Below are 23,730 nucleotides of genomic sequence, written 5' to 3' on the forward strand. Positions count from 1 at the left end.
AATTTGCTCCAGCTCAGACTTCCAGAGGAAGCTGTTCACTGGCTCTGTGTACCAATACTTCCAGTTTTAATTGTGTCATATTTTTAACTGCCAGAAGGTAACAGGAGAAAATGTGTTTTTTAAATACAAGCTCTTAATTGAAATAAATATTTGGCTTCCTATTGCAGAGTGGTTTGGTTGAAATACTGAGCTTGAAAGAATATATTCTTGTGATTAAATGGAACTGAAACATTGCTGATGTTGCAGAAGGCAGGAGGAATGTCCCAGGGCTGCTGGACTGCAGTGGCTGGAGACGTGGGCTCTACTTCCAGTTTTGCTTTTCATTTCCCTTGCCATTTTTGCATGATGTTTTCTTTATAACCTGTCCTCTGCTTGTTAAGCTTACAAAATTTAAACAAGTGTTACTTAAAACAGTGATTTAATTTTATATATGTGCACAATTTTTTGTTTCTCTCATATTTAAAGATTTAAACTACAGTTGTCCATAGAAAGGTTATTTTAAACATGTTCAGCATCAATGTCTGAATGGTGTCTTTCTGCCTGGATCTCAGTCTCTAGACTGAGCCTCTGGAGTTCAGGGGTTTGATTAAAGTTTTCTCTTTGGCCCTTGGCCAAATCTCTGAATTTTCTTTGCCTCTGTTTGCCATCTTTTAAGGGAATGGACTAAGATTTCCAGCCCCACATGCTATGTCTGATTTGTCTAGACAATACATTTTTTTGTCTAGGACTGTGTCTCATTATGAGTTCTCCAACAATGCCGAAGACAATGGGCTTGAATCTTGGTTGGGTGTCTGTAACATAATACAGAATGAAATTAATAAAACAACTCAGCAATCTGCTGACTGTTGGCTTGCCCTTGCCTCATGACATGGTGAGGCGTATGTGGGTGGATAAAACAGTCTTATTTTGTACTTTCTGATCCAACTCAAAGTGTTTAGCTAAGTACATCCACTGAAGTTGTTAGATGCACACAAGGGAGTAATCTGACTTGATAAGCTGCACTGCAGATGGGTGGTTCCCTACAGGTTTGGTGACATAACTTCTAGGAAAACTGAATTCAAGACTCTTCAGTCTTCTCATCTTTTGATAGCTTGTTTCTAAACTGAAACACACTTCTAGAAAGAATTGGGCTCTGTTACACATCATCTCTTTGTGGTCAGTGTGATTCACCTTCTGTTGGATGGCTTTTTTGACATTTGCAGTGTTTGATACATTTTTTTGTATTTTTAAAGGACAGGTTTAAATAGATCACACAGAACACAAACAGGCACATTCTCCCAATCCAAAGTAAATATCTTCATGTGTACACATTACAAACACGTGTGTGTGTGTGTGAGTATTTATGGAAAAATAAAACAAGCCAGTTTCCTACAGTAGTTACATATCAAATGCACATTTCCACATTTCTAACATGATGGGCAAATTTCAAATTTTAACGTACCTCGTCCAACACAGAATTTTCTTTAAGTGGATTAATCCTTAGAGTCTGAACGTCATGAAAGGGGCTTTCCCAACAACCTCTCAGTAAATTTGAGATTTATCTATATAATATACCATACCTCCTTTGGAACACTGGAAACATCTACACTCTGCATTTCTCAAGAGACTTTTGTGCTTATTGTGGTGGTAATTGGAAGTCAGTCTTCGCCCTGGTTGGGTGGTCAGAAGGTTGATGCCAGAGTTTAAAGCACTTCATTGCTTTGAAACCTTGTGCTGCTATGTAGGCTTTGAAAATGATCCTATTGTTCTTCTTTTTTTCCTTTCAAAGTGGCACCCAGAGTTTAAATATAACATGGAATCTCGTCAGGGAGTGGCTGTATTCAGAGGAGATTAATTATAGATGTGGGCGTAGAAAATTGCAAATGTGAATTGTGTTTTTCATACAATAAAAACTGTCCCTTTAAGTAAGCAGCAGACTTGCTTAGAAAATCCTGTGATTTGAAAAGTCAGCCAAAAACCTCTTAAGTGTTACAACATGAGCACCAAATATTCGAGCAAGGTTTGAGTTAATTAATACTTCTTCCCCTTTACAAAAATAGCTTTAACTTTTCGATTTGCTGATTGAAAGACTTTGTTTCCTGTTCAGTGCTTGTTGCTGAGAGCTGAGTGCCCTCCACACACACACACACACACAGGGTGATGTGAGCTCAGGAGAATCACGACTCCTACACCCTGTATCCCAGCAAAAGCCCTAAGCCCCCAGTCTGGATGAGTTTGGAAGTCCTGGTGTAATGCCTACGCCTGCTGGTGAGAGTGTTGATGGATCCCAGTCCCCCAAGGGCTCTGATGTAGCTGCCATTCCCTAAGGGCCTCTCTCTCACCTAAAAGAGAGTGTTGCTCTTTCATGGGCTCTGCTTTGGCAGTGAGATTTATAGCAGGGAAAGGGAGACCTGGTTTATATTTTTAAATAAAAGCTGTGCCACCAGTCCAGTGAGAATTCTGACTTTCCAGATGTGAGGCCAACAGAGCTGCTGAATACAAGTTCAGAGATTTTTAACCCCAAATTTAGTCTTGTTGGCTGGGAAGGAGTCTGGTAGAACCCTGTGAGTTTCCTGAGTCAGCAGTGTTCAGGAAAAAACGGGGGGAATAGTATATCTTTAAACCAATGTTTGAACCACAGCTTTGAAGGAAAAGCTGTGAAATCTTCACACCATATGTAGTACTTCAACATAATTTTTTTGCAGCAACAAAAAACCCAAAAAAACTGTAAGGGTTTGGAAAGGTATTATATAGGCAAATATCAGTATCTGCATTACCTTCAAGTATGCAGGTTGTAGGTCCTGAGCTGTTCACTTTCTTTTTGGTGGCTTTGTGGATTGCTGTCTTCCACCAAACTTGCACACTTGCTGGAAAGAGAAATCTTTACTAATAAATCCTTTTAGTTGGAAACTGAAGAGCTATTTTCTGACACTCAGTTTTTCCTGAGGAAAAAGAAAACATCCAAGTAATTTTTTGAACATTAACTTTTAAGGTTTGAGGTCTGGAGTTTAATCCTATTTCAACTATGAAATATGACAAAATTGCTACTAGCCCTAGTGTGAACAAATATTGGCTTTTCATCATGATATTGGATCACTCTTATTTGTATTAATATTTTTTTTCTCCGCAGCTTTAGTGAAGATTTCAAAGTAGGGAGAAAGCTTTGCTTTTGCTGTGGTATTTAACTTCCTTCAAAAAATCTAAATGGCAGCCAGACTACTTTTAATTATTTATGATAAATAGGAGTGTTACCCAGAGCATAGGAAGACTGAAGCTGGTAGAATTGCTAACTCTGATTACAGTAATTTCCTTGCTACCTTTATTGAATAGGTTTAAGACATGCAAAGACTGAAAGTCCAGGCCTGAGTACAACTGGGAATGTGTCTGCTACTTGTCCCAAACAGGCTTCCCCACCTGTCTGCTTTGTTTGGCCTGTTTAATGTTTTGTTGGAAGATGAAAACCCTTTTCAGGCAAGAGTCAAATTGCACAGCTTGCTAAGACAATGGGTTTGGGCAGGCAGGAATTTCATAGTCTTTGGGTCAAAGGCAATAATCATAAAAAGTAATGTGTTGTAAATGTTAGGGACTTGGGGTTTGCATGGCTGGGTGGCTGGAGCAGCCCCTGACAGGTTTTGCTGTGTGTACCTGCAATTAAAGGGCTGTTGAAGAGGTGAAAGGAGGGGAGTGCAGTCAGGGCAGCCCCAGGCTCTGTCACCCTGAGCTTTGCAGCCCACCTGGCCCAGAGATGGGCTGAGGGACAGCAGGGGCAGCTCCTCCACACCAGCCTGAGCTCAGACCCCTGCCCTGACTCCTTTTAGCAAATGCTCAACAGGGGCAGCATCTCGTACCCTTCATACATTTCAAGACTCCCTGTTCAGATGTCACTTTTCTTCTCCTCTTTCTTGAGAAGTATTCCTTTAGGACAAATTTTCCCTGTTTCCCTCAAGCAGCCAAATACAGCAAGCAGGCAGAGACATTTTTCCTAAATGTCAGTGGTGGATGTGGATCCAGTCTAGTTCTGTTTCAAAGGCTGTGGATTAATGGATATGGCATCACTATAAGAGAGCAGAGAAAAATTACAGGTTTCCTATTGCTCTGTGATAACCTCCACTGTATTTTAGGCTCTTGCAGCACCAGTGCCCAGTTCTGTTCTTGGATGCTGGGAGTATGTGTGCTGGGTATTAAATTTTTTTGCCTGGAACATTTTTGCACAAACCACAGTCAGATCTGTGACTGTGTTAGAGCTGTAAATTGCTTGCTTTTGTGAAAAGCCTTGAGACTGTGGGGTGCATAATTTGGGAGGACATTGGCAGCCTGGCCCAGATGTCAATATGTGGAGATGTTCATTTGAGCAGAATCTACTCCCTGGTTTACAGTTTGAATTCAAAATCTGTTTTGAATTTAAACTTTGTAGAACAAAAGAAAAATAATTTGTTGTTGTGACAGTCACACTCCATTGTTTCAGGTCTCCTTCTTGCGTTCACAACGTCATAAAACTTTCTTAGCTTTTGATTCTTTGTAGCTTTAAATAAATCTGCCCAACAGACCACAGAGAGTTACTTTATCCTACTGCATGCTGTTCCTTTTGGGATCTAGCTGTACCCTATCCTTGCTTCTGTAGGATTTAGCTTTGGCACAGCCCTCAGCAGGTGCAGCTGGCTTTAGTTCAGTGATCCAGTGATTGAACTGCTGCGCTGTTAATGATGCCTACAAAATTAATAAAGTTCATGAGTTTCGGTTAATTTCTGAGCACTTGGGATGAATGGAGCAGATCCTTTTGCTTTGGAATTGACAACAAAGCTTCCATTCACCTCAGGATGCCCCAGCCAGGGGTTCTCTGCCTTTCAAGCTGACTCGTTTTCCAAGCTAACTAATCTTGTACCAGCCCTGTGGAATGGAAGGTCATGTAGAAATGCCTTATGGGCTCACTTTTCAGGAAAAAAAAAGAGGTTTTTTAGTAACTTTTAGTTGATAGGACTTACCTATCAACCTATACTTAAAATAGGGATGACTTCCACAAGACAACTGCAGTTAAGGAGTAGCCCCCAGGATTATTTTCATAGCAGGTGCTGTCCCAGGCAGGGCAGGATCTCTGCAGATTTGGGAATCCTATCTGTGCTGGCTTTATCCCTTTTGGAGTGTGGAATATGTGTCAACAAAGAAAGGACCAAAGTCTGAAGCTCTGGTGACTCCTAAGTAGTTGTGGAGAAGTTTTTTGTGACTTTTATCTTTTAGATACATTTTTATGCTGATAACTTAGAGCATGCAGTAATTCCCGTTTTCAATGAATGTATCCGATTTCCTTCTCTCCATGAAATACAACAGAGTGAAAGAAAATACTCAGAATGGGCAGATAATGTGGCAAGAGTCAGACAGAAACAAATTTTGATCACCTGAGTGATCACAACATTTTGGGAATTACAAGTGTGTGTTCACAGCCTCTCTGTGTTTTTAAGACTGCTGAGATTCTGGTTATGCAGGACTTCAGCACATCCACAGTCAGTCCTCAGCAAGAAACTCCTAGGAAACTCTAAACATAATCATTTTCCTGTTGAAAATCTGGTTTAAATAAAATAAAAATTTTCCATGCACAACGGGGTTTTTTTTTTTTTTTTCAGTAGGAATATTCTAAGCAAAACTTTTTGTTCTGAACAGAGAAAGGAAGTCCTTCATTTCATTGTGCTGAGAATATGCTTGAGGAAAAGTGTCTCCAAAACTGATGGTATTTCAGACTGGCTACATATGGCTTGTGCTACTGAGGGGTTCCATGTATGGCTCCTCAAATCCTGTGGTGGATCAGGCAGTCAGGAGAGGGCTGCTCCCTCTGGGATTGCCTCTTCTCTGCCCCTTTTAACTCAGCTGATCCTGGGAGTAAACTAAGAGGAGCTTTTGCTTCAACCCATCTGGTTCATCCAGCTTCAGCCAGCACAAGTCTGGTGTTTATGACCAAATAATTGAGGCGATGATGCCAAATAGGAAAAATTGAATATACCATGGTACGTATCAGTTCTGTTTCTGTTTAATGTCTGCCCTTCATCTCATCAAACTTAGGAGTTCTGTGAAATATAAAATTTTCTCATAGTTGAGGCTTTATTTGTAGGTGCACTGATTTGGCTCCTCAGGTGGTTCTTTCCCACAGTGTCTTTCTGGGCAGAGTTTTCCCATGTTAGGAGTGATGCTATCCCCTTTTCAGGGTGATGCTCTGAAGGAGAATTTCTGAGTGATTTCCTATAAGGTTAATATGTATATGTAAAAATATAAATAAATGTTATATATATATAATATACATGTATACCATTGGCTTCAGCAGTGACAAGCCATGAATGAGGTGTTCTCTGTGTATGTGCATCAAGCTCTCTGGGACATACAGACTGAGCATCTCATCAGGTGAGGGGCAGGACTTTGTGTTCAGCCCATCCAGGTGCCTTTGAAGGATGTGGTGGTGTTAATCCATCATGGCCATCACAAAGAAATCCTTTCCTTTGAACTGTTATCTGAGAGAGCAGAATGCCTTTCTGCAGTATGACACTTTGTCTTTGATATTAGGGATTTGTATGAAGCCATATTGTTCCATTAAACACCTACTTTTTGAGAGGCAGCAAGAGTGGAAGAAAGAGATTGAATTCCAGAGAAGTGTAAATGCTCAGACTGTGTTTAAAACAAGCATTTTGAGTTTCTTGCTGTGGCCATGAAAATAAAAACCTGCTAACATAATGTAATAGTGTTTTAGCTCAGATCTGAGATTGGTTTTCATACCAGAACCTTCCACTTAAGGATGTGCCAGCCAGTTAGTTTGGGAAGAGTTGTCTTTCCCACTTCATTTTCCACACTGTGCTAAAAATCCAACCAGAACTGCTCTGTTTATCCTTGTTCTGTGAGCACTTTGCATTTATGAATCTCCAGGATGTGTTCAGTGCAGCCATATCCTGCCAGAGAGCTGGGATCTGCTGGAATTCTGTGGATTGGCAGGGGGGATGGCTCCCCATCCCCAGCGATTCCATGGGCCTGTGTGTGTGCTGTGGTGTTCCACAGAGGGAGCTGTGTGGGACAGCAGGCCCCTGCTTAAAACATGTTCTTTGGAGTCTTTCTCAGGGTGTGGCATTAGTTCAGAGCTTCAATCTAATTAGAAAAAGACATATTTGGTTTTGATGATAATTTGTTGTGATTTGGTATTTCCCATATTTGGGAAAACTTGATGCATTGTTTTTTCGCTCTTTATGTCTAAATTTTTCCTGAACTGATGAAGTGCTTTTTATTTCAAATACCCTGTCTTTATTTTTCCTTTTAATGAGAGGTTTGAACCAATTTGGGGAAAATGTTTATTTTTTCCCAGTATTTTCTTCAGCCTAGAATTTATTTATTCACCCAGTTTTTGTCAAAGGTCTTAATTAGATTTTTGTGTCTGGCTTTTAAATCCTTGGAAATTGGAATTCCTTATATCAACATTGCCATTGCTGTAGTTACAGGTCATGTGCTTTTTCTGTTTTCAAACCAGACACTGAGTTGAGATTGTGTGGTCTATTCTTAAACTATTAAGAAGAAAAAAAAGGGGGATGGGGGTATCAGAAATGTTTTATGAGTAGTCCTGAAATAATCTCTGCATTTTTTGACTGCATTTATTTATAGGGATATAAATAGTTAACTAATGTCTTTTTCCCTGCAAATGGGAATTACAAGTGTCCTGTTAATTGTTCTCTTGCAGCAAAGAGCAACCAACACACCTTTACAACCAGTGGGATGTGAATGACCATCACTTGTGTTCTGGTTGTAAAAACTCCAGTACAACAGGATGGAAGGAAATATAAGGCATTTAAAAGACACATTTCTGTCCCAGAGGAGAAAGTGGGAGTTTAGAGAGTCCATCTAACCATCCCATCTTCTGCTCAGTGTCACATAAGAGGATGTTGCTTCTTGTTGTAACCCCCCAAAACATGAAATACATATCCCAGATAGTTTTCCAGCTGTGTGGAAAGACTCTTGCTGCTTTTCTTTGGCTTTTCTCTGTCTGCAGTATCAGTGGCTATAAACTCTAACTTTGATTTGCAGATAGGAAATAAAAATAAATTTTCTTTTTCTGCTCAAGGCCAGGTTGCATAGGGCTTGGAGCAACCTAAGATAGTGCAAGGTGTCCCTGCCCATGGCAGGGGGTTGGAACAAGATGAGTTTTAAGGTCCCTTCCAGCCCAACCCATTCTGTGATTCATATTTCAGTCCCTGCGTAATATTCTTGGATGAAAGGGAAGATTTCCTTTTACTCCAAAAAATAATTTTGAAGAGAGAAATTTTATTTGGTTTTTACTTAGGCAAAACTGCAAGAAAAAGTCAAATACTTCAGTAAAACTGAGTTTGCTTTGAAGATACACGTTCAAATTGTACCATCCTAATAAAGAGAATATGTCTGTGTAAGCTCACCTTGGCTAAACATGAGTCACAAATAAGCTGTCTTGTAAAACATCAAAGAAAATCCACCTCTGAGCAGGGTTTCTCTTTGAGAACAGTTATGATGTGCTTCCCCAAGATGCATCTGAGCTGTCTTGCACTTGCTGGTACCGTGGTATTCCCAGGACTGCACAGAGCTGCAGTTTTCAGTGGTATTTAGCATCTTTAATACCTTTTAGTTGACTGACTTTTCAAGCACAGTTTAATATTGGTTGTTGGAGATGATTCTTAGTGTTCAGACAGAAAACAGCCCATGTGATACTAAATCATCAGCAATATTGTTCATACTTTGGGGAGGAATAAGGTCAGGGATATTGATAAAAACCATTGTGTGTGTTTGTGTGTTAGCACGGACTTTGCTCTGAGTGTTCTTGTCCTCTGTGTCCTTCTGCTCCTGCCTGTGCCCTTTGGTGCCGTCCTGGCTCAGCAGAGTTTAACATCAGCTTCTCAGAAATCAGACTTGTGCATCTGTCCCCATCATCCAGATCTCCTGGGAACTGCAGTTCAGCTGTGAGAGAAGGAACACAGAGTTTTCCTAAGGACAGGCTGTGTGCAGAGCAGCCATTCAGGCTGGAGGAGCAGTGCTCTGAGCTCCAGAGCTGCTGTGCTCCTGCCCTGCTCTCCCCCAGGCACATGCACAGCCTGTTATTTGACTGATTTATGCAGTGAAGTGGCCAGACCAGGAGTTGTTTCAGCAGAGAAGAATCTTAAACACAAGGTCCTTTTACGGTCCTCAAGACATGCACTCCAAACAGTAACCAGGGTTTTTTTTCTTTTAATGTGAGCCTTCTGCTGGAGTTTTTGACCAGTGGAGAAGAGATCCTTTTGCAGGAACTTGTTTCTAGTCACAAGTTTGAACCCAAACGTGTTCATTTGCCTAACTCTGTGCCTATATTGTCTCTTTTTTAGGTCTCTCTGTACAGTAGTGTGCAAGTGGACATACACGTCAGATAGAGGTTGGGATGACAGTTTCTGGAAAATGATTGGTTTGGAAGATTTGGTGAAGGATAAGTATGAAAAAATAGGTATATCAGGGTTGGGTTTTAATGTACATACATATTCATATTAATAAATATACATATAGAGTCACATTAATATATATTAATATTAATTAATATACAGACATATTTATATTAATAAACGTAGATCATCTTATTAATAAAGATGCACATTTATTAATATTAATAAAAATGTTTATGTATATATATAAAAAAGATATAAATATATATAGAGAGATGAATCTTTGAGCAACCTGGTCTAGTGGAACTTGTCCCTGCCCATGGCAGGGGGGTGGAATGAGATGAGCTTTAAGGTCCCTCCCAACCCAACCCATACTCTGATTCTATGAATAAAAGATATATACATATAAAAAGATATTTTGCTGTATTATCATGAATGTCAGCAGCTTCAAATGGGTTGCTGAGATGCTCATAGGGAACAGATTTCCTAAGTGCATTTTTTATTTTGCATTGTTGTGAGAAACTGTGTTTAAATTTTTTATCTCCTACCCTGGAAGGCCTTTCTGTACTGCTCAGTCTCAACAATAGAGGAGTAAAAAGGAGCCCCAGCAGCTGGTGACATGAAGGACACAGTTGATAGGGGGTATATTGGATGGCAGGCTACAAAAAAAGCTACAATATAGTAATATTTTAGTCATTACTGATGGTGTGATTTGTGACCTGTACCCATCTCCTTTATAGTCATTTTAAAAAAAAGTGCTGCTTATGCTTGTTGTTATCTTTATACTTTTTTTTCACTCTCAGAGCCCAAGTTTAATTAGAATAGTAGCCTTGCTAATAGCAGTTCCTACAGCAGATATTCATTAAAAGTCCATAACATTAATATACCAGAAAATTTCCAGGATAACTTTATTAGACTTTCCCTGTTAACTTAATGGACTTTTAATGGATGTCCTAAGCAGACATGTCATTAACAAGAATATTACCAGACATGAATTAAAATATGCTCATTCATCAAAGTTAATTATCTGAAATTTCCTTTGATTTTTTTTTAATGTTGAGCACTTTGAACAAGTTTGTGCAGCAGTTTAAATGCAGCAACATGAAATGGAAATGGTGGAGGAAGGATTGTAGTGAAAAGAATGTAATGAAATCTATAAACTTTTCTGATCATCACATAATCTGTTATCAGTCATTTCTGGGTTATCAGAAATGGTACTTGAAAGCTTCCTTGAATAGACTTCAGCTTTTCCCCTGCAAAGGAAAATGCTTATGCAGAGGTACAAAACCTACCAGGAGAATGAGGCTTTCAGCTTCCTGAGGTTTTGGGTTGAATACAGTTCTTACAACATCTGTCACTTGTGGCTTTTAGCAAATCTTCAACAAGTTAAAATAAGACTTGCAATAAATACATGTTTTTACCAGAAAATTGAAGATCTTGCCAGCTGGTGGTCTCGTGGAAGGGTATTTTAAAAATAAATTATTTATGAAGTGCAAGCTAAGACTTGAATACAATATTTATGCAATGCACTTCAAGGACAGTGCAAAGCAATTTGCCATTTTAAGTAACAACATGCATGTTTTAAATGATAAAGTAGCCATTAATAAAAGGGGCCTTTTGTTGTGATGGGAGCCTCATAACACTGGCCTATATATGGCTCAACATTCATTAGGAGAGAAACCATCAATTCCCAGTATCAGGCTTCCATGTTAGTTAAAACACAACGTTTACAAAATAAATCAGTAAGTTATCTTCTATTGATATGTTTCTTGCAAGGCAAAAGTGTTTCTTGTGAGTTACTGGTGGAAAGTGTCTAGTTCCATAAAAGACTATGGGATTTTTTTAAAGAAAGGTACCATAGAATCCCTGAGAGGGTCTTGGCTGGAGTTGGAGAAGCACAGTCTGACCTCCAAAACTGCACCAAACCTTAGGACAGAACTTGAAGCTTGTGCTCACCTTGAGGAACCCTTTGGATTTCAGATTCTGGGGCCAATTCCCTCAGGTGAATCCACAGCATAAGACAATTTCTATTTGCATAATAATGCTGAAACCTGTCCTTAGGGAGAATATGAGCTTATTTTCCTGACCATTTGTCTAACCCTGCCTTTTTTAAAAAGGAAGGTGTTTTTGTTATCATTAGCAGTATGATAACATCACAGAAAGCAGGAGAGTGTCCTTCATCCCTGTGTCTGTGCAAAGGGCATGAGGAGCTCGCTGCACCAGCATGGAACCCAGACAGGCACCACTCCATTCCTTTGGGTTTCTCTCCTGCCCTGTCCTTCTTGGAGTCTCTTGGAAGGGTGTAGCTTCAGAAGGAGTCAAGGCAAAGCACTTCACCCTGCCCAGGAGCTGCTCCATGGTGGTGTGTGCCAGGGAAGTGCTTTGCTTTCTGCCACCCTGAAATCTTACCAGTGTCCCTGGGTGTGGGGGAATGGGAATGGTGTTCCAATGAGAGCTGGGGCTTTGCTTGTTTTAAAGTGTTCGGTGATGTTGGACTTGAGCACTCTGAATCAGCTCAGCTTTCCTTAAATTAATCAGGACAGAGTAGATCCCCCTACCAGGAAGGTGATACTCAGCCCCTGAGCAAACTGCAGCTGGAATGGTCCTGGGTGGTGGGAGATTCCTTCCCACACATCCCGTGGTGTCAGCAGCGGTGGTGAGGCACCATCCCTGCCACCACAGCACCACACCTGCACCAACCTGCTCAGGCTGTGTTTACACAGTGCTGCCCACAGGGGAACGGCCTTAGCTGCTGGAAGTGCATCCCATTCTCCCAAGGGAAGGCCTCCCTGGACAGGGTGTGCCTCCAGGAGGAGCATCAGAGCCTGCCACGGCTGACAGGGAAGGATGGGAAGCAGGGCACTGAGCTGCCCTGCAGATAAAGGAGCTCAAACTTGTCAGATAACCCAGGTAGGAGGAGGGTGAGGGGAGGTTGTACATGCTCAAAACCTCCTCTTGAAATGAAAACAAAACCAAAAACCTGACAGGGCTGAAGTAATTCTGGTGGAATTTCCTCTTGTGTTCTCAAGCTACTCTAAGCTCATGTCTGTCTGCTCAAGGTTTGTTTAGCTCAAAGGCAAGGATGTATTTTAGTGCCTGCACGTTCCCCTTGTAAAGAGAGATAATAGCCTTTTTTTCATGTATCTCTTCTAAAAGATAACAAGGCTCTGAATTATCATTTCTTTTAACCAAAGCAAAATGTCACAAGATAAAATTAGAAAAATTTTCTGACTGTAACAAAAGAAAACCTATGTTTGTTTTGTTGGTTTTGGGTTTTTTTTTCAATCTTTACTGAAATCATTACTGTTTCCAATCAGAGGGAACCAAAGATGAATAGCTACAAATAGATTTTTTTTTCATTTGGAAGTATCTTTAACTTTCATGTCACTGGAAATTCTTATGCACATTACCCAAAAACAACTTCTTGAAGGTACCTATTTCTTTATTCTGGTAAATACGCTTTTAAGCATCACTTTTAAAGCTCCTTGCCCTTTAAAAATACATTTACTGTAATCAGTGCTGTGGTTCCAGGGAGTAAACTCCTCTTGGTTTCAGTTTAACTTAACATATGACCTTGTTGATAAGGGTGACCCTCACATCTGACCTTTAGGATCTTCCACAAACCTTTCCCACATCAGGGCGTGGGTTCACATCTGAAAACTCCCAGGCCTTTGACATTTTCTGTTTCTCAGAGCAGACTAACCTTTCAGGGAATCCACATAACAAGTTGTTTGTGATCCCTTCTGTACATTTACTGATCAGGCTTGTGGAGGTAAAGAGTCTTTATCTGGAGATACTGAAAAATTTATTGATCCCGTTAATTTGCTCACCAAGAGAGTGGAAGATGACTTGTATTCAAACCACTGTGAAAGTGTTGTGTACTAGAGGCATTAGCAGTTATCTGCTGTGGTAAAAGCACATGATGAGTATCTCTTTGTGGTATTATAAAACCTAGAAAGACATTAACAATTCTTTTAAAATTTCATGTACTATAGAGCTCCTAGGGTACTGGAGCGTACATTCCATTTGGAGAAAAATGCTTGATAAATTTTCACCACAGCCTTCTACTTCAGGGCCTACTTAAGGGACCAAATAATGATTTTTTAATTGAATGGTAATATTTCATACCAGGTCTTTTTTGGGTTGAAGATGGTGGCTTTGTATGAGAGAGCATTGTGGGTACTGCAGGATATGTTCTACATATTCTTACAGGTTTTGTAGCTTTGTAAAGGGCAATTTGTCACCTTCTGTCATCTGTGCAGGAGCAGCAAACTGATATCAATGAAGTAGCTGAAGTTTTGCTTAATTTGCTTTAGTGTACAGTTGGAAGAAGTCTTTCATTTTTGATTTGGGGGTGATGGTGGCATAAGGAAGAACAGCCTGTGCTCGTTATACATCTCTTTACTTAAATCCTATTCTGCATCTTCCCCCCCCTCATCCTTCTTTCCCACCTTCAAGAAGAATGTTTTCCATTTTCCACAAATTGCCCCTGTCTTCCTCCAGTAGGATTTCTGCTTTTGGTTTGTTTGTTTGTTTTTGATTTAATTTTGTTTTGGTTTTGTTTGGTTTTTGGGTTTTTTGTTTTGGTTGTTGTTGTTGTTTTAATTTTTGCACTGTGTTTTCAATTAAGAAGACTTTGACCTGACTCTAATGTGCATTTCTGGTTAGTGGCCTTCCATCAGTTTGCCAGTTCAAATCTGTCTGTGCTTTAATGTACGGCCCCAACAATTTAGAACCCCATTTTTAACTCTCTCCTTAATTCCAGGACTCAGCTTGTAGCTGCCAAGACTTCATAAAGCTGGATTGCAGCAATAAGCTTTAAACACTGTACTTTGAAAATGGTAGAGAATAAAAAGTAAAGAGATTCTCTGGTATGGGATGCCTGTATCTTTCTTTCCCTGGTCTTTTGCTATCCCAAATAAATTACAACACGCTGCTATTTCAAACAAAATTAAACGGATGAATCAGAGGATATTTACACTTACATGCTGTCAAAATCCATGGAATTTACAAGTGAATAGTGTTCCAAATATGCTAACATTTTTCTGGCTTCCTGTCATTTCAGTCTGTCCAAGAGCTGTATCAACTGCAAAGGAGCTGAAACTGGCACAGTGCAAAGAGGTTTTTGGGTGTCTCCTTCCTGAGAGCTCGAGGCACTATTTCATAATATATGATTCAGCAGGAAGAAGTTGGGCTTTTCCTTAGAAAAGCTCCACACTCCTGTGATTTCTGTTTTATTTTATACTTTTTCCATCTTGAGATCAGTGAATCACACGAATAATTGGGATTAGAAGGGCCATCCTGAAATGATCAGAGCAGGCTCACCTACTGAACTTAGCCCAGGGCTGTGTCCTGTTGAGTTTTAAGTATTTTCAAAGGTGGAGATGCTGAAATCTGCAACCTGTTCCAGTGTCCTGACCACTTCTCCCCAATAAAAACTTTTTTTTAGTTTGGTTTAAATGTAATTTCCTGTATTTCAGTTTGTGCTTGTCATACTTGTAGTGTCACTGGGGGCCACTGAGAAGGGTCTTTCTCCCTGATCTCTACTCCCTTCCTCCCATCAGGTATTGATAAACTCATAGATAAAATCTGCTCCCTCCACCTCCAAGCCTTCTCCTTGCTGTCCAGTCTGAAATACTCTTCCTTTTTCCAATAACTGTTCTTGAACAGGCTGAGCTGAGCTCAGGTGGCTCAGGTTTCTCCAGGATGTTTCCTGGGTGACATTTTCCATTCCTCTTCCACCAGGAAAGGAACCATCATTCACCCTGCATATCGTCAGCTTGAGTTCTGCTGGCAGCTGGTTCCTTTCCACTTCTCCTCCTCTCTGCTCTAAGAAGTGAGGAGTACTGTGTGCTGTCCCTCCATCCCTCATAGCTTAGAAAACTCTTGTAAAAGTTTAGGTCTTTTAAAAAATAGTAATAAAGTAATATTCCACTGTCCACTCATAGAGTTCAGGTCTCAGACTCTGCCTGCCTGAGGAATCATATTTGCTTCTACTCTGGCAACACTGGGGACTTGGGAACTTTTGAGTATGAAAACTAGGAGCTTTTTTCATTGAATTTGTTATTTTAAATTTCATAGAAGTTTTGAGTAGACTTGGGCCTATTGTAATTGTTCAGTATGTAAATTTCTGAGGTGTTTTTCTCCTTCCTTATTTTTCATACTCTTCTAAAAAAAAAAAAAAAGAAAAAAAGAGACAATTCTCAGAATAGTTCTGGGTCATTCATTCCTTCTTTTTACCTGACTCTTCCTCTCCCTGGTCTCAATTTGTTATTAATCTTTTTTTTTTTTTGGCTTCAGCCTCCTGTTGAGATAACTTTTAAAACAGTGCTCTCTGCTTTATGAGTCAGGATTCACAAAATCAGAAGGACTATTTCAAACAATTGGCTAACTTCCTTCAAGTCAGACGCTGTTGGACTCCTTAAAATTAATGTTTAAGTAGTTTAAAGTATATCTTAGAACCAATCTTGATTTTATAATTTCCTGTGATGGAGAGCCCACTTCAGACTGAAAGGTTGTTGATTGTTAGTTGCTGTCATGTCTCAAAATTAATGAATTAATTAAAGAACACTTGATTTTTCATCTGATTTAACTTCCTACTCCTGCCTGGCAGACCGTAGGGCCACGCTTGACCTGCACAGACTCAAATTTCCTATGATCAAGGAAAACACTGAGGTTTCCCCCCAAAACTGTTGGGTGAACTGTCATACTTCTCAACCCTTGTAATTGTTTTTCTGGCTCATTTCTGAACTCCTTTTTTACAGTGCATCAGTATCTTCTCAGGGATATTAAAACTGGATACTGTGTGAACGTGGTGGGGAATAAGCTTGGCTGAAAGATTTAAAAGTGTCCTTTCAGTAACTGATGAGATTATTTTTGGTCTGGCATTTATTTCAGCTCAGAAAAAGGGATAATTTGTTATTCTAAGAGGAGTTCCTATCCTGTGAGTTGTTAAAAAACATCCAGTAAAAAAAAACCCCAAACTGTTAGGTAATAATCTGTGATTAATACAAGCTAAATTGCCTTTACAGTCTTAGCAATGTCTTCTCTGAAAGGAGAGCAATAGTCCTGCCATCTGTATGGATTTTTGTATCTGGAGAGACTCTGAGGAATACTGTGCTGTAAAGACAGAGAGAAATGTCAATTACCAGCCTAGGAAATTATTGTTTGCAAGTGAAAACATGAACTCAGGTAGCTGAATTTGGATGTAAATGCATTCTCTCTAATTACTTAGTAAGACATCAAGTTACTGCATTCCATACCTTTAGTAAGACATCAAATCTCTGTGTTTTATACCCAGATACAGCTCAGCAGTGAGCAGTGAACCACACATAGCAGGACACATTGATTCTGCACTGTTTCACTGCAGTCCAGCAAAGAAAACTCAGTCCCAGCCATCATAATGTGCCTGTTGATCCAATGATGCAGAATTTCTTTTTCCTTTTGACCTTTCACCAGGAAAGCTTCTAATTTATACATGGAGTAGCTCCCATTCCTTGGGCCAAAGCAGCCTTTGTTGAAGGAGGCACCTCTGGTTTGCTGACCAATTTGCTGCTCAGCTTCATGAACCAGGATCTTCCTGATTTGATTTTGCCAGAGTTTAGCAGCCTAATACATCTGCCTGAAGTATTTACACATTAGGTAGTCGAGATGTAGTTCAGCCAAAGGCTCTCTGGGAGAGTGGGATGGAAAGGCCCCAAATTAGATTTGCCTCAAGCTACTGTGGCAGCTCGTGTAGACAGAGATGAATTTTGAACCAAAGGAAGCCAAAGTGATTTTGTTTAACCGTTTTCCTCACTTTTAAATAAGCTGGCGTATAATATCACAATTTGTTTTGGTTTTCCTCAATGAAAATTCTGAAGTCTTTAACAGCTGACAAGGAAGTTTTATGGAGGTTATTTGGAGGTTAAAAAGCCCCAAATCTCACTGTTCTTAATATCTTTTAACCACCATGCGTTCAGTCCTAAGGAAAAAATAGTATTGTAACTTCGCAGTCAGCATCATTATTCTGCTTCCTTCTCATCTTAGTGTTGTTTTGGCTACTCAGCCAAATTTTTTGGGGTAAAAATTGTAGAAAAGTCAGCCATACATATCTCAGTTAAATGTGAGTATTGTCTGTAATTGAGAGGGATATTTGATAATGTGTTGTGTGTGAGATAGGGTTGGGACAACGTATATTATTTATTGAGATGCCTTACATAGCCTAGATTTTGGCATTGTGAGAATTATTATGAAACACAAAAAGTGGAGATTATCTGCATGCTTTGTAATGAACATGAAGGGGGAAAATCCCTTATATTTCTTATTGCATTTGGATGGACAGTGCTTTTTTATACTCAGGTCCTGTTTTCTTTGATGCCTATTCAGCACTGTTTTGTTTAACGAGATAACTTCTTCAGTTCTCTATCACTTATTTAACAGGATATCTGTTTTCTGTATTGTCCTTTAAATCAGAAAGCAGTTTAATTGTTCAGTTTGGGTGGGGCTGTGAAATGGGGACGGGATGTACCCTTGGGTTGTGTTTCTGAGGCTGCTGGGATTTCAGCAGGGGATTGTTATATCCAAATTCAGGTTTGTTTGGGTCTCAGTGAGAGGACATCTCCTTTGAATTTTCTTCCTTTCATATTTTTGTGCACTTATACAGCCAAATATACGAAGTGCAGCCCTGTTCAGCGAGATAGATAAAAAGCTGTGCTTGAGTCAGCTGCACCCTGGCTGCTCTCAGCTTTTGTTTGAAAAGGGGCTACATCCTGAAGTACCTCATTCTGTTAAATATTAGTGAGCCAATACAGTGAATTTGGATCACTAAAGTTGACTGAAGATACATTATCTGCCTGGTGTGTTGTGGCTGGTAAATAGCTGGTTCCTGTGGGAAGCACCTAAAAGGGTAGAGGGTCTTTGGTAGCACATTAATTCTTTAAACAAAGCTTGATCACAGCAAACTCTAACATCAGTCTTCGAAAAAGGATAAAAGAGAAGGAAGAGATTCAGACAGTTTTTTCCTTTTGTAAACTGGCTGCTTTATGGGGGAAAAAATAGCTGGAAATAGCCTGTCTCGTCCCAAATGAAAGGTTGTGGATTAAGGCACTGCATTAGTGAAACAGCTGCACCAATGTGAAACAGAAAGTCCTCCAGCTTCAGCCATTATGGGTTTGTTTGGTTAGCTCTAATTTTGGAAGTCATTATAGCAAAGGTAAATGACTTGCACAGGAGACTACTGTCAACAAAAGACTCGATACATTTATTTTGGCAGGAGCCTTGAGGAGTCTCAGGCCTTTCAGTGCCTCCTTTATGCAGTGCTTCTCCTGCTCTCACTGCGTGCCTGTGTGCAGGCAGCTCTCCCTGCCTCCCTCCCTCCCTGCCTCCCCTCCCACGAGTTCTTTCCCCCTGACAGGTCGGATTTAAGGGTGGCAGCACCTGCTGCTGAATTGCTGGTGTGTAGCTGTAGAATACCTTTGTGTTCAGAGTAGCTGCCCCTGGGCTTCTAAAGCTGCTGTGTTTTGCTCAAGGGAGAATCTGCTCTCTCCCAGTCTAGTACTGGAATACAGTCTGTGTCAAAAACTTCACTTTTAATTGTGTCTCCTTATTGGTTGCTATTTGTGTTTCCTTATTTTATCATTTAATAGCTTTATACTTATAGATTCTAAGCGTGCTGATGCTTAGCTGAGTTTTCTAGCTTTTTGGTGAAGATTGAAGTGTTATCTCACAATTATCATTATGAGAATGATAATTCCCTTCCCAGGTCTGAGCCCATGTGGTTGAGTGAAGGCTCAGAGAGTCCATTCCACACTGACTTACACTTGTATAGGTGAGGAGGCAAATTCCTCATGACAGAAGGAGTGCCCAAGCAGAGCCTGCTCCTTCCTTTCAGAAAGCTCCTTGGGAACATTTCTTGTGGGCCTGGCAGAGCTTTCCTTGCCCTGTAGAGCTGGGAGGGTGAAGGAGAGGGGCAGAGTGAGAAGCCCCTCACACACACTTTATGCCCATTGCTGCTGGTCATTCCGACAAATAACCAGTACCAAAGGAATTATAAAGTCATTATCTTGTGCTGCTGTAGAGGAGAGGATTATCTTTATCTCTAAAATTGTTCCCTTAGTGGTTATTAACTAGAAATACAGTAATTGAGAACCTGGTAGGAAAAGATTTTGTCTGATAGTAGCTCTGATCTCTCAAATTGAGTATAGCTACATAATAATTACACATTCAAGTGTTTGACTGGCATGACTGATATAAACTAGCCAACCATGGAATGGCATGCCTGGAAAGAGGTTTTATTTCAGATTAATTTCATTTCATGCTGTATATACACCATGGTTATGCTTTCAGGTCAGGCAATTGATTCTGAAGAAGAAGATGTGGGTTTAGCTGCATGAACTCTTTTGAACTTCCTTCCACCTGCAGGGTCTTTGAATGTCAGGAGAAGCAGACAGCTTTGGTATTTTGCTCCAATGTCTTTAAAAAGCCTGAAATGTTAATACAAAAATCTCTTAAAGAGGAGCATCCTGCACTCCAGCTTACTGGGGGAAAATACAAAAGATACATTTCTTGGAAAGGCCAGGACAGGACAATGTTTTGACTTTACAGTAAGTAACTAGTAAAATGCAGAAGTAATAAAATACAGATTTTTTTTTTTTCCCTGCAAGGAGATGACTTGATGTCCTCATGTCCTTCTGTATAAAGCTTAATGATGAGGTTTGCTTACCAGCCCCACTATTGAATATAAATCTGCTGTCAAGTGCAACTGTTTTGGCTGCACAGACTTGTTTTAAATTTCCAGTGTGAGGTTCAGCCTGGAATTTCAGTGGCAGTGATGTGTGGCTGTCAATAGAACAGAAACTCTCGGAGAAATTAACAACTGTAAAGTTGTGTGTGCTGATCCCAAAATGCTCCATACACTGCATCCATCAGGAAGTGGGCAGAAGGAGAATGTAACTTTTAAAAATGAAGAACGAAGATAATTTACAGCAAAGATCTAATTGATATCTAGAATTGAATACCTGTGAATTTAATATCATAACCTTTTCTTCAAACAGTAAGGTTGTATTACTGCATTTCTAGAAGTTTATGCTCATGGGAATTAGTGTATTCCTGATACTTTATGATATGCTATTCCTCTTATTAATGTCTATTGTGGAGGATGTTTTATGTCCTTTCTACCTATCAGAACATGCTTCAGGTGTAACATTCTCAATAAAATTGACTATGAAAATAGTCTTGTGTTATTTTAAAGAGTTTTGCCAACTCTTCCCAGATTTGTTGAATTTAGTAAACACTCCAGGTAGGTACTAAAAGCAGGGAGGTCAGCAGGAACTCCCACTGAGCTTTCTGCTTCTCACCCCCAAACCTTTGCATAAAAATGGAAGTGTGTGCAGTCCCAGGAGCTGTCTCACTGCTCCAGCTGTGGGAGGCTGAGAGGAGGCTCTTGGGGGTGTCCCTAAATTCTGGTACTTGAAAGAATCTAGATTTGTTCTTCTGAGCTCAGACAAAATTGGGTGTGTGTTGTGGCAGGACCTGCCCCTGGGCTCCCTGGGACAGGGCAGGGTTGTGTTCTTGTCTTCTTCCTTCTGCACAGGCCAGAGAAGGCTCAGAAAGGGATTATTTAAGTCCATGAGGAAATACAGCTGCAACTGGAGGAATTTGCTGTTTAAGCCAGTTTCTTTTTCAGAGTTTCTGTTGCTATAGCCACTTTATTCCTAGCAGAACTGCTGGATAGGATGGAAATGGAAAGAAAAAATTGGCCAGTTCCTTGTGCATTCCTTGTGCAACAGGTGCAGTGTTCATTTGTGAGCACAGACTGAGCTGAATCTCCTTCCATGCCCAGAGAATGCCTGCAGGCAGCACCTTCCACAAGAACCTGGCATTTCTGCATTTCATATCTCCTGGAGAGATGCCAAGCAGAATTTAATTGCTTGTGGTGCAATCTTTCTCTGTGGCTAGATAGGATATTGAATGCTTTTGAACTCCTAAATTGCCATGGGATGGCCTGATCTGGCACAGTTGTGTTTAATCTGCAGACAGATAATGAAAGATGCTCCATCACACAGAGCTCTGTGATGCACTTCTTTCTTTTATAGATACGAGGCTTCACTGGAGGGGGAGGAAGGGAGCTCTTGCAATAACACACACGTTTGTTTTTCTGTTTAGTAAATTGACAGGTGTTTGGTTTGTCTTGTGTCTGCCCAGGAAACCACGTCCTGTCTCCTGGAGAGGCTGTTGGGAAAGGTCTGACTCGGGACGCTGCGCAAGATCTCGGGCTCCCCGAAGGGATTGCAGTGGCAGCATCTCTCATTGATGCACATGCTGGAGGACTAGGTACTCACTCATGGATTCACTGCTCTTGGAGACAGGAATTGCTGAATTAATTTCAGAAAGCCATTTTTGTCACAGACTGTTTTTATCCAGCCATTTGCTTTGATGGTATTCTTAAAAACTACCCCAAATCATCACAATAACTACCAGCACTGCAAATCTGTTTCTAGAAAGAGGATATATCACTGTTATATGTCTTTTCAGCTGGATTTGCAAATTGTTTGTTAATTTCTGCTAGTTCTGCTTTTGACTGAAACACCGTGGTGTTGGAATGCCAACATGCTGAGAGTTTGCATCTTGTGTTGCTTAAAGCTTTGGGGATAGGCAAGAAAAAAACACAAACAACCATTCTGAGGGAGGAGCCTCATGTTTGATGCTTGTTCATAGTTAGGTTTCTTATTAGCATTAGAAGTGATTAATGATTCAAAGCTTTAAGGTCTGGTGCTTTGACTTTTTTTCTTTTCCAGCACAATAGTCTTATGTTCAGGCCTGGTTCCTTTTTTTCTGAAATACATTTGATGAGGCCAAACAAGTTCATTTTCTTACTATGCTGTTTGGCCTTGTCCAAATACTGTCAATAAGAAAGAGATTCAGTGCAACTTTCTCAGCAGGAAATTGAGGGTTTTTCAGTTTGCTGGTTTAGAAAACAGTCTTACCTCAGGAAGTTTCAGTGTTATTGAAACAGTACTCTTTAATGAAAATCTATTGCTCATCACAGGATTTTTTACTAGATCTAACTGAAATGTGATTAGGTGTTAAACTACCAGTTTTGTTTCAAATGTTTTGTGCTGTTTTAAATTTCATTTGTCCTTCTAGAAACTGTGGCTGGGAACTTTTTTAGTGTTTAAATCCCTTTACTTTGCTTTTGGTGAGGTTGAATAATCACGGAGATTGCTTTTCTTGCTACCTGGAAAGGATTAGATGTAGATCTGTCTGCAAAAAGGAAGACTGAGCTTCAGTGTCATATTTGTAGGTGTGTTGTGACTGACTTAAAAATATCTGTCAGTATCCTAATTGCATAAAAACGTGTTCAAAACTGTGTGCCTTGGCAGTTCTATGTTATTGGAAAAGAACAGAGTAATAATCTGACCTGAAAGAATGAACTTGCTGCAAAACTCACAGAGCATGTGAAAATGGCAGTGGAATGTCCTTGTTTAATTTGCATCATTATGGATCCAGAGCACAAAAAGTTTTCCCATTTTTTCATGTGCTGAAATCACTCAATACAATTTTGAAATGAACAGAGAGCAACTGTCTGTTCCTTGATACAGAGTTGTGTAAAGAAACTCTGACAGTAGAAACACTCAGCTACTGGCATCCCTCGGTAAGGGGCTGCAGTGGATAGAGACAGTCTGCTAATCTGAATATGTTTTCCCAGATGGCACCACAAACACCAGCAGACTCCTGGAATGACTGCCAGGAGGAGAAAAGCAGCACACAGGTTGTTGTTAGGGAGAGGGGGGCATTACAGAGGGAAGAGTCAGGAAGATAGTGGGAAAACCTGCATGATAATCCCACCGTAGCTCAGTGCACTCTGGGACAAGAGGAGCATTTACAATGGAACTCATAATTCTTGAATCTGGAAAGGGTAATAAATGTATTGGAAATGGTGAGGAAACTTAGTAGAAAGGACAGCAAAAATGAAAGGATTTGATAGCAAAAATGAAAAGATTTGATAGCAAAAATGAAAGGATTTGATAGCAAAAATGACAGCAGGAACAAAAGGAGAGTCAAAGAGTGTAGATATCTGTAAAGAAAATATCCTGCAGGCTAAGCCAGAATGATGTGATGGACATCTTGTTTGCAGTGTTGATAACTTTTGATGCAGCTCAGATCTGCTTTTGGCTAGATGTGAAGTGTGGTTTGGCTGAGCAGGTTCCTGAAGTTTATGAAGGCTTCAAAGCTCTGAGTACAATAAGGTAAAGAACTGTTTAGTGTGTGTGTTTGAGGAGGTCATGTGTGACTCCTGGATCAGTCCATCTGATACCTCTTATGGAAGAGTGAGGATCTAAGAGCCAAGCAGTTATATCTGGCATTTTGACCT

The 23,730-nt window shown here is 40.2% G+C and overlaps 1 protein-coding gene across 13 annotated transcripts in view; it reads left to right on the top strand.

The window, feature by feature from the left end:
• FGGY (FGGY carbohydrate kinase domain containing) overlaps nucleotides 1-23,730 on the top strand; it is a 135,435-nt gene that overhangs the window by 38,691 nt on the left and 73,014 nt on the right. For 9 of the 13 annotated variants that reach the window (XR_010366598.1, XM_064429017.1, XM_064429014.1 and 6 more), the window contains 2 exons: nucleotides 9,327-9,442; nucleotides 21,561-21,689. Coding sequence is in view for 9 of the 13 variants with exons in the window: in XM_064429017.1 (XP_064285087.1) it covers nucleotides 9,327-9,442; nucleotides 21,561-21,689 (245 nt within the window). In the remaining 4 variants the exon portion in view is untranslated. Of the gene's footprint in view, nucleotides 1-9,326; nucleotides 9,443-19,955; nucleotides 19,961-21,560; nucleotides 21,690-21,725; nucleotides 23,606-23,730 lie in introns of those variants that run through there. The other 4 variants (XM_064429027.1, XM_064429021.1, XM_064429026.1 and 1 more) reach the window with 4 other exon arrangements.

This window comes from Passer domesticus, chromosome 7 (assembly GCF_036417665.1).
Source record: "Passer domesticus isolate bPasDom1 chromosome 7, bPasDom1.hap1, whole genome shotgun sequence".
NCBI classification, from domain to species: domain Eukaryota; kingdom Metazoa; phylum Chordata; class Aves; order Passeriformes; family Passeridae; genus Passer; species Passer domesticus.